General features: G+C 38.0%; 2 protein-coding genes across 2 annotated transcripts; both read left to right on the top strand.

The window, feature by feature from the left end:
- Positions 1 to 1212: 1212 nt before the first annotated feature.
- LOC132852221 (uncharacterized) lies at positions 1213 to 2835 on the top strand. The gene is made up of 2 exons (XM_060879301.1): positions 1213 to 1270; positions 1633 to 2835. The coding sequence occupies exons 1-2, from the start codon at positions 1229 to 1231 to the stop codon at positions 2629 to 2631; spliced, it is 1041 nt and encodes a 346-aa protein (XP_060735284.1). The 5' UTR covers positions 1213 to 1228; the 3' UTR covers positions 2632 to 2835.
- A 4650-nt stretch (positions 2836 to 7485) lies between these two features.
- Positions 7486 to 8773, top strand: LOC132852249 (uncharacterized). The gene is made up of 2 exons (XM_060879329.1): positions 7486 to 7559; positions 7745 to 8773. The coding sequence occupies exons 1-2, from the start codon at positions 7527 to 7529 to the stop codon at positions 8711 to 8713; spliced, it is 1002 nt and encodes a 333-aa protein (XP_060735312.1). The 5' UTR covers positions 7486 to 7526; the 3' UTR covers positions 8714 to 8773.
- Positions 8774 to 10380: the final 1607 nt, after the last annotated feature.

Here is a 10380-nt window from a genome sequence, read left to right as displayed (position 1 = left end):
TCAACTGCATGGAGTGAGTCAGTCTATCGCACAACTGTTTATTGTCTTTATTGTTCTGCATAGGCCAGTCAGGTCCAAGGATTTGTACAGACTGGCCCTAACCCAAGGGAATTCATCACACATGAGGCACGAGAGCACGAGGAGGGAAAAATAATAAAATGGCGTTTGCCATGTGAGTTATACAGGAACGTGTGCTGCGTATTCATTTTAGAGAATATAGAGAATATTATACAGTAACAACACCCAACGTTGTCTGTAGTGCATTCTCAATATTGCATTTATGCAATACTTTACAGAATCTTCTGCTCCAGAGAAACTGGAAGTTGTTACACTAGAATATGGTTTGAGGCTGAGACAGAAAAGGAAACCCTCATCTGATGCTGAGCAACCGCAATGCAAACGTTTGAAGGTTAAACGTCTACTAGATCTTTAATCCTTGAGAGAAGATTCCGCAGTTTTCCTGATTCCTGTTATATTCACATTAAAAATAAAAACATAGAAGTAAACCAATTACCCTGAATATATATAACTGGAGAGTCTGAGATATCTAATATTTCATTTACAGAAAGAAGAGACGCCAAGGTCCTGCACCGGTTCTCTCAGCCGAAGGTAAATATTTTAATAAAAATTAGCTAGTTCTAAAACTTTCTCAGTGTCATTAATATCCTCTGTGATCTGCATATAGATGTGTTTGTGCTTTCTCATGTGAAAGAGGAAACATTTGGTGCCTCTCTGAAACACTGCCTAATACCTGTTAATATGATAATACCTGGTCCTTTTAAAAATGCTGCTCTGTGACTCACTTCAACAAACATTGACATGTCTATCATGTTTAGAAACTACTTCACATTTCACGAAGCTGATTCATGTTTAAAAAGGAATTTGTCTGTATTAAATCAAATTTGGATTTCTTTCACCAAGACAAGTCTAGAATTGGTTTCTGGGCAGAGAGTCACGTTTTGGGCCAAGTGTGAAAAAGCACTTAGTAATCTCCAGTTCATTTCTGTATTTGAAAAAAAACAAAAAACAAATATACTGTGAGAAAATAGTGATCGGGGAAACAGTGAGTGCAAGTTAGGGTGTATATGTGCAGGTGCTGTAAAAGGGGGAAGTGGCACGTGATATAATATCTAAAATGTCTTTGAAATATGGGAGGAGACAAAGCAAAGGATATAAAGACAGCGGCGGAAGGATGAGTCATCATTCATTTCACCTGGCCGTCTGATCCATGTTCAAAATGGCAAGTGCGAATCCAGAGCAACCTGAAGAGGTATGAAACTAAAATACAAACATAAAAATAACCATGTATATATAACAATATATAAGCTATTTAATATACATCACATATACAATATAGAATGCTCATGTACACTAAATAGCATGTACTGTTAATAACATTAACTATGTAAACTCACAGAAAGAAGTAGTTATTACACTGAATGTTGTATATCTTTGTAGATTAACATCCAACAACGAAAGAATTCACGTGGAAAAGAAATTAACATTATAATAACATTAACTATGTAAACTCACAGAGAGAGAGAGAGAGAGAGAGAGAGAGAGAGAGAGAGAGAGAGAGAGATTTATGTGTACATAAGTAATTTTTACAGTGAATGTTGTATATCTTTGTAGATTAACATCCAACAAAGAAAGAATCCACGTGGAATATGGGAGAACTTCATCACAGGGCAGCATGTGAGTTTAGAGAGACTGAGAGAGCGAATGCAGATGGTGAAGTACTTAATGAGGGAGATCCCACCTTACCCAACTCCAGTTGAATTTTGGGTTTCAGATGTAGCCCATGTTACTGCAGAGACAGGATTCAGGGGGATAATGGAGTCTGAGCAGTTCAGACCTCCTAATAGTGAGTTCTCATGGTGGTACTTAAAAATTAAAGAAGAGGAGATAAGAGCAGCAGAGACAGGCTACATGAAGACTAATTTTCTAAAACAAGCACTAGAGCTGAAGGAACAGAAGCCGTTCCTAGAGAAGTTCACCACATCACCTCTCTTTCAACTAGAGAAATCCCGCTACGGCAATTATCGCTTCACGTTTCCGCTCACTGATCTGATGAAGTGGTACAAAGAACAGAACTGTCGAGGAGAAGAGCCGGTTCTCAGGGTGTACGAGACCATCACCTACAGACAGGAGATTGTGTACACTGTGCTGATTCACAGTCCTGAGGATAACGAGCGTTTTGGAGAATATCCACTTCTTGAAGCGAGTGAGTGGGTTCGTTATCAGGATGGGAAGATCATCTGGAAAGCACAAGCCATTTGTGGAACCCACTGGTATGACTTTGTTTCAGGAGAAGTGCAAATGCTGGATACTCATGAATTTTATGTCTGGGATCAGGTTAGTTTAGTCTTTCACCTACCAAAAGCTAAAGCCCTGAAAATCCCCACAGAACGACTTATAGAAGCTCTCGAGGCCTGTGAACTTGATGAGATAATAGATCTCTCAGGGTACAAAGGTCCAAAAAACAAAGAGGAATGCTACATGGAAGCAAAGGAGGAAGTGATGCAATTGAAAAGAGGGTTGAACAAGATGGAGAAAGAAGAAAAGGATGAAGATCAAGAGGATGAGGATGAAGATGAAGCAAAACTGAAAAATACTGATGACTTATTTTAACGTATTTTAATTTAGAGTGTAACTTCTAGAAATTGTGAAACTATTAAACTATTTTGATGTTTCTACTGTAACCATTGTAATTCTTAAAAAATAGAATCTCATGAGTTTTAATTTCTCTGATTGTTAATCTTGATGTAATCTTACATTTTTTAAGGAAGATGTGATCTTTGTTAAAGAACAATAAAAAGTCATTTAACCTCCTGAGACCCGTATGCTACTGTTGTGTACATTACAATTTCTACTGACTGTTTCTCTTAATTCATAGCTGATAACTATAAATTTAATCAGTGTATTCAAGGAAGCAGCTTCGCAGAAGAATTATACCGAACAATCCTCATATAAGGTTTGTACAATAAATATATATAGACAATGAAGTTGTGAGAAAATGTTATGTCCTCATATGAGGACATTCGAGTCTCAAGAGGTTAAGGTAATGAACATTTTATTGGTGTTTATATTGTAAAGTTCAAAATGAGTTATTACAATTTGGACAGACTTCCTCTTCCTCTTCCTCAGTGTGAGAAAATCCTTCACGTGAATTTGAACTAAATATCTTTGAGGCATTGAAATGGCTGCAAGTTTTACATTGTAATAAGTAAGTAAACAAGTATAACATTGTAAAGTGAAGAAAAAAATCCTGCATTTAACGATTTAATAATGTTTTCAACTAGCATTTATAACACAATTTAATTGTGAAAAATTACAACATACTGACACAGTTCACAGCAGGCAATGAGTTTTTACTTTCTTCATTATTAGTATCATCCACATCAGTCTCTGTCTCATCACCGGAGGTAAAAGTCACAATCCTCATTTTTATTTCTTCACTTCAGTGATCTCTGTGCTTACTTATAACAGTGGAGTGTAGTGGAAATTTTAAAAATCATGAGTGTTATGTGCTTTTTCACGGTGAATTCTGTTTGTCAGACTAGGGAGAGAGAGAACAGGAGGATATGTCCCTACCATAAACGTTCCTGCAACAAATGTTCCTGCCATAAACATTCTCATAGGCACACACCTAGGGTATAAAAGGGAGAGCTGAATCACTTGGTCCCCTTTTCCACCAAAAAGAACCGGGTGCTGGTTCAAAGTTGGTTCCACTGGCGAACCTTCTAAGAACCGGTTTGCCTTTCCACCGGCTAGAGAGCCGTCACAGAGCCGAGTCTGACGTCACTGTATACGTGTCACGTTACACAGCAACGTTAGCGCAGCAGCGGCAAACACAAACACAACATCAACAATGGCGGATGTTGCTTTACTGTTAATGCTCATGGCTTTGTGAACCTACATTAACATCCAAACGCGGCGAATCCAACGTGTACGTGCAGCTCCATGTAATCTGTATAAACGGAGATTGTAATCGAGAAAGTACATAACGTTATTTTATCATTAACACAGAAAAAAGTTAGCCTTAGCATGTAGCTACTTACTATCATGTGTGCTGATAATGTATCATATCGCGGTAAAGTAAAAGTGTATTAAACATTAGTATACTTAAGGTACATTATCAAACGCGCTAACAGTAGCCCCGCCCACAGCCCCTGACACAAGCGGTTCTTAAGTCTAGACCAGCAACGTTTTGGTGCTACTTAAGAACCACTTTTCCTGGTTCAGAGCCGGTGCTTTGGCTGTCGAAAAAGAAAGAACTGGTTCTAAATTAGGCTCTGGCCCCGAACCAGCACTCAAACTGCCTCGGTGGAAAAGGGGCATTAACTTTGCCTCTTCACTGTGTAGACTTGGCACTCTGCACTGTATGGAAGACGCCTTTTGCTGCAGCAAAATGAATATCATTTTTACTTCTTTGCTTTTACCACCAACTCTGTCTCTGAATGTGTTTTTTTTTATATATACTGTAGATCAAAGTTGCCGCCACAATCTTGGAGGTTCCACCGAGATATCCCTCGTCTGTGTGCCAGTCTCGAGGTTGATCCATGATCGGTCTGGTCCGGACCAGGTGGTTACTTCGTCAAACCACACAATTGACTTTTGGTGGTGAGAGATCTGGACAATCACGAGACTGACCCAGCGAAGGGATTCTGAGCTAAGTAGTGAGATTTCGATTTTTTTATATACTTGATCTTTCCATCTTTAGACAATTTGCCTCAACAGTAGGCAGAATTTAGGTTTGGATTCTGGCCAACGTTGGTTCTGACTGGGAACCTTGATGGCATCGCGTAAGCTTTAATCATGTTAAACTACTTTGAGCTAGCTTTGAGGAAAGCTGCCGCTGCATGCTGACGAGCACAGCGTAGGGATCTGCGCAGGTAAAATCAAACTGAAAAAAGAGGAGAGAGGAAAGGCTTTTGTCTGACGATTGACTGTTTGTTGAGAGAGTTAAAAATGAAAAAAAAAAAAAAAAAACAGAGGTTACAGACATGAGACATGGTGGAGGAAGCAAAGAAGGAAATGACATTTTTTTTAAGGGCCTGTAAACATCCTAATGTTCCTTACTGAGGTGACTGAGGTGACTGAGCACACACATACCAATACACACATACCAGGCTACACAAGCACACACCTAGGGTTTTAAATGGAGAGCTGAATCACTAAACTTTGCCTCTTCACTGTGTAGACTTGGCACTCTGCACTGTATGGAAGACGAATTTGCTGCAGCAAAATTACCACCAACTCTGTTTCTGACTTTGTTTTTTATACATAGATCAAAACTGCCACCACAGGAGGAATAATCACTTATTAAATCAGTCACTTTGGCTACGTTGCCTAATTTCCTAATCTTTTTAATTAGATTATTTAAACATTTTAAGTGAAGTAATTTATACTGACATACGTGTCCCTTAGTGACGTGTTTTCGGATTGCGTATCAAACCCTTCCACAATCCCACTAAGTAATGTGTCCTAGTTTGCACGGGTTAGTGTTGAAAACACAAGCTCAACTGTCAGAGTTGGTCTTACCTTGAACGCAGGTGTCCTTCAAAGTCCCTCAGCCTTCTAACAAAGGATCCTCTTCAAGTTCTTCTACCTAATCTATTGTTTGAATCTTCAAATGAAGGATTCAGACTTAGACCTTTTTGTCTTTACAGGGTCCTCACAATGGGAGGCCTTATTTTTATTAAAAGTAATGTAATACAGATAAATGTGTGTAATATATGTAAAGTAAAATAAAAGAAAATTACAAATAAAATCTCCTTCAAATAATCAAACAGTATTAAAATAAGTAAAAGTAATTAAAATGCAAAGATTATAACAAACCAAGAAACACTCTTTAAGTGTAAGCTTGCATTTGTTCTATGATGCACACAGAGTATAACATGCACTGAGCCTGTCTAGACTAGAATGCACACACAATATAATTTAAGACAAACTTTTATTCATTTCCAAGCCTTTCACCAATACGGCATTCTTATTGACTTTAAAACCAACATTCCTTTCCATTCCTCTTTCCCCAAACCGGTAACCCTGTGGTCTGTGACCAGTTGCATTCTTTTAGGTATACATTCCTTTCAAACAGAACAAGCTTGCAATATCATCTCACAAATGATAAAGGAGTCCAAAAAAGGCAACAAACACTATAAACAACACCGGTCATAATCTCTCTCTCTCTCTCTCTCTCTCTCTCTCTCTCTCTCTCTCTCTCTCTCTCTCTCTCCCTCACACACAAATTAATAAATGGAAATTGAACACATATAGTATTTAGTATATAGTATAGTATATAGTATAAAGTATTTGGTTAAAATGTGGCCAGTGATCCTGGTGAAACAAAGTCTTCTCTTTTTCTTTTTTTTTTTTTCTGGGGGGTGGGGTAAAGGGATTGGAGATGCCACTCTTGCCTGTGTCTTCAAAACTTGTCAACACTGCCATGCAAGTTAAAGCATCTGTCTTCTGGCTTTTCATTAACTGCATGGAGTGAGTCAGTCTATCGCACAACTGTTTGTCTTTATTGTTCTGCATAGGCCAGTCAGGTCCAAGGATTTGTACAGGCTGGCCCTAAGCCAGAGCTGTGTTCAACCTTGAACTTTAGATGGTCTTTATTACTGTCTGCATGTGTATTATGTATGCATGTCAACACTATAGCAATGTTCTACTTAATTATCACTTGTATTAGTGCTTGCAATGGTGTACAGGCTTAGTGGTTAAAACTGACACCTCACAGCAAGAGGTACATGGAGTCAACTTCAGCCCTGGTATTTTCTGTGTGTTACTTGTTAAGTTCTCGTTGTTTGTCTTTCTTAGGATTCTGATTTTCAAGCCGTGCATATTCTATGAATTGAGGAATCTAAAATGTCCTTAGATTTGAATGCGTATTAGGTAAGTAATAGACTATAGTTTCTTAGTACATGCTAGGACAGTACATTAGTACAGTACAGTAGGATAAATTAATGTATTTTTTGACTTTTTTTCTCCATGTACTGCTTTTCCTAGTTTTAAATGCTCTTACACACTTGCAAAAGACAAGTTTGCTAAATTTGTAAGCAGAAAATAACTGATGTGTTGTTAATTTACAGAGATAACAGGAAATAGTGAGTGCAAGTTAGGGTGCATATGTGCAGGCGCTGTAAAGGGGGGAAGTGGAAGCGGTTAAGGTGCTGGCCTATTCCACAGAGGGTTGAGAGTTTCAATGACTTTGAGAGACTTGACTTCTGGAAGGAAGTTTGCTCAACAAGTAGAAAAAATAATACAATTCAGCCCTAATCACGGAAATCTCAGAATAACCTTGAGTATAAAATCTGTCAGAAGCTCAAATCAATAGAAATAATTAAATTGGAAAAAATAGCTAGCTTTGTTTTACACCTGTATCTATCTAACAATACCTAGCAAGTGATACAATATCTAAAATGTCTTTGAAATATGGGAGGAGACAAAGCAAATGATATAAAGACAGTGGCTGAAGGATGAGTCATCATTCATTTCACCCGACCGTCTGATCCACGTTCAATATGGCAAATGCGAATCCAGAGCAACCTGAAGAGGTATGAAACTAAAATACAAACATAAAAATAACCATGGATATATAACAATATATAAGCTATTTAATATACATCACATATACAGTATAGAATGCTCATGTACACTAAATAGCATGTACTGTTAACATTAACTATGTAAACTCACAGAAAGAAGTAGTTTTTACAGTGAATGTTGTATATCTTTGTAGATTAACATCCAACAACGAAAGAATTCACGTGGAAAAGATGAGAACTTCATCACAGGGCAGCATGTGAGTTTAGAGAGACTGAGAAAGCAAATGCAGATAGTGATCCCTGAGGATCCCATGATGAAGTACTTAGTGAAGAAGATCCCACCTTACCCAACTCCAGTTGTATTTTGGGTTTCAGATGTAGCCCATGTTACTGCAGAGACAGGATTCAGGGGGATAACGAAGTCTGAGCAGTTCAGACCTCCTAATAGTGAGTTCTCTTGGTGGGACTTAAAAATTAAAGAAGAGGAGATAAGAGCAGCAGAGACAGGCTACATGGAGACTAATTTTCTAAAAGGAGCACTAGAGCTGAAGGAACAGAAGCCGTTCCTAGAGAAGTTCACCACATCACCTCTCTTTGAACTAGAGAAATCCCGCTACGGCAATTATCGCTTCACTTTTCCCCTCACTGATCTGATGAAGTGGTACAAAGAACAGAACTGTGGAGGAGAAAAGCCGGTTCTCAGGGTGTATGAGACCATCACCTACAAACAGGAGATTGTGTACACTGTGCTGATTCACAGTCCTGAGGATAACGAGCGTTTTGGAGAATATCCACTTCTTGAAGCGAGTGAGTGGGTTCGTTATCAGGATGGGAAGATCATCTGGAAAGCACAAGCCATTTGTGAAACCCACTGCTATCAATTTGTTTCAGGAGAAGCACAAGGTCTGTATAACCATGTGTTTTATGTCTGGGATCAGGTTAGTTTAGTCTTTCACCTACCAAATCCTAAAGCCCTGAAAATCCCCAAAGAACGACTTAGAGAAGCTCTCGAGGCCTGTGAACTTGATGAGATAATAGATCTCTCAGGGTACAAAGGTCCTAAAACCATAGAGGAATGCTGCATGGAAGCAAAGGAGGAAGTAAGTGAATTGAAAAAAGAGTTGAACAAGATGGAGAAAGAAGAAAAGGATGAAGATCAGTAGGATGAAGATGAAGCAATACTGAAAAATATTCATGACTTATTTTAACGTATTTTAATTTAGAGTGTAACTTCTAGAAATTGTGAAACTATTAAACTATTTTGATGTTTCTACTGTAACCATTGTAATAAAATAGAATCTCATGAGTTTTAATTTCTCTGATTGTTAATCTTGATGTTGCATTTTTTAAGGAAGATGTGATCTTTGTTAAAGAACAATAAAAAGTCATTTAAGGTAATGAACATTTTGTTGGTGTTTATTTTCTGAAGTTAAAAATGAGTTATTACAATTTGTACAGACTTCCTCTTCCTCTTTGCAGTGTGAGAAAATCCTTCACGTGAATTTGAACTAAATATCTTTGAGGCATTGAAATGGCTGCAAGTTTTAAACCCATCTTAATCTAACATTGTAAAGTGAAGAAAAAAATACTGCATTTAAAGATTTTATGTTTTCACTGAAAGACGCCTCAACTAGCATTTATAACAATCTAATTGTGAAAAATTACAACATACTGACACAGTTCACAGCAGGCAATGAGTTTTTACTTTCTTCATTATTAGTATCATCCACATCAGTCTGTCTCATCACCGGAGGTAAAAGTCACAATCCTCATTTTTATTTCTTCACTCCACTGATCTCTGTGCTTACTTATAACAGTGGAGGAATAAGCACTAATTATTAAACATTTCCTGCCTCTCTGAGGAACTACCTCTCATAGTCATTTGGGCCCATAGTAACAACACCCAACATTGTCTGTAGTGCATTCTCAATATTGCATTTATGCAATACTTTACAGAATCTTCTGCTCCAGAGAAACTGGAAGTCGTTACACTAGAATATGGTTTGAGGCTGAGACAGAAAAGGAAACCCTCATCTGATGCTGAGCAACCGCAATGCAAACGTTTGAAGGTTAAACGTCTACTAGATCTTTAATCCTTGAGAGAAGATTCCCCAGTTTTCCTGATTCCTGTTATATTCACATAAAAAAAACATAGGAGTAAACCAATTAACCTGAATATATATAACTGGAGAGTCTGAGATATCTAATATTTCATTTACAGAAAGAAGAGACGCCAAGGTCCTGCACCGGTTCTCTCAGCCAAAGGTAAGTATTTTAATAAAAATTTTCTAGTTCTAAAAGTTTCTCAGTGTCCTAAATGCCCTGTGTGACCTGCATATAGATGTGTTTGTGCTTTCTCATGTGAAAGAGGAAACATTTGGTGCCTCTCTGAAACACTGCCTCTGATAATACCTGGTCACAGACCTGATCTGTGACTCACTTCAACAAACCCTGACATGTCTATCATTGTGTTTAGAAGCTATTTCACATTTCACGAAGCTGATTCATGTTTAAAATGGAATTTGTCTGTATTAACTCAAATTTTGAGTCTAGAATTGGTTTCTGGGCAGAGAGTCACGTTTTGGGCCAAGTGTAAAAAAGCACCAAATAATCTCCAGTTCATTTCTGTATTTGATCTCTTTTGGATTACATTTGTGCCCTTCTTTACAGTGTCTCCTGCTTTAACCCAATGCCCATCAGCAGTAAAGTCAAGATATGGGAGGAAACAAAGAGCTCCACAGAATGCCTGCTCTAATGCTGAACTTCCCTGCAAGCGTGCTAAGGCGGTTGGACTCTACTACAGAAGCCATGGTCATTTATATTAGTTCCT

The sequence above is a fragment of the Tachysurus vachellii genome, chromosome 10, assembly GCF_030014155.1.
Source record: "Tachysurus vachellii isolate PV-2020 chromosome 10, HZAU_Pvac_v1, whole genome shotgun sequence".
Lineage (NCBI taxonomy): Eukaryota > Metazoa > Chordata > Actinopteri > Siluriformes > Bagridae > Tachysurus > Tachysurus vachellii.
The sequence above is the reverse complement of the archived record's forward strand: the minus strand, read 5'-3'. Positions and strand labels throughout refer to the sequence as shown.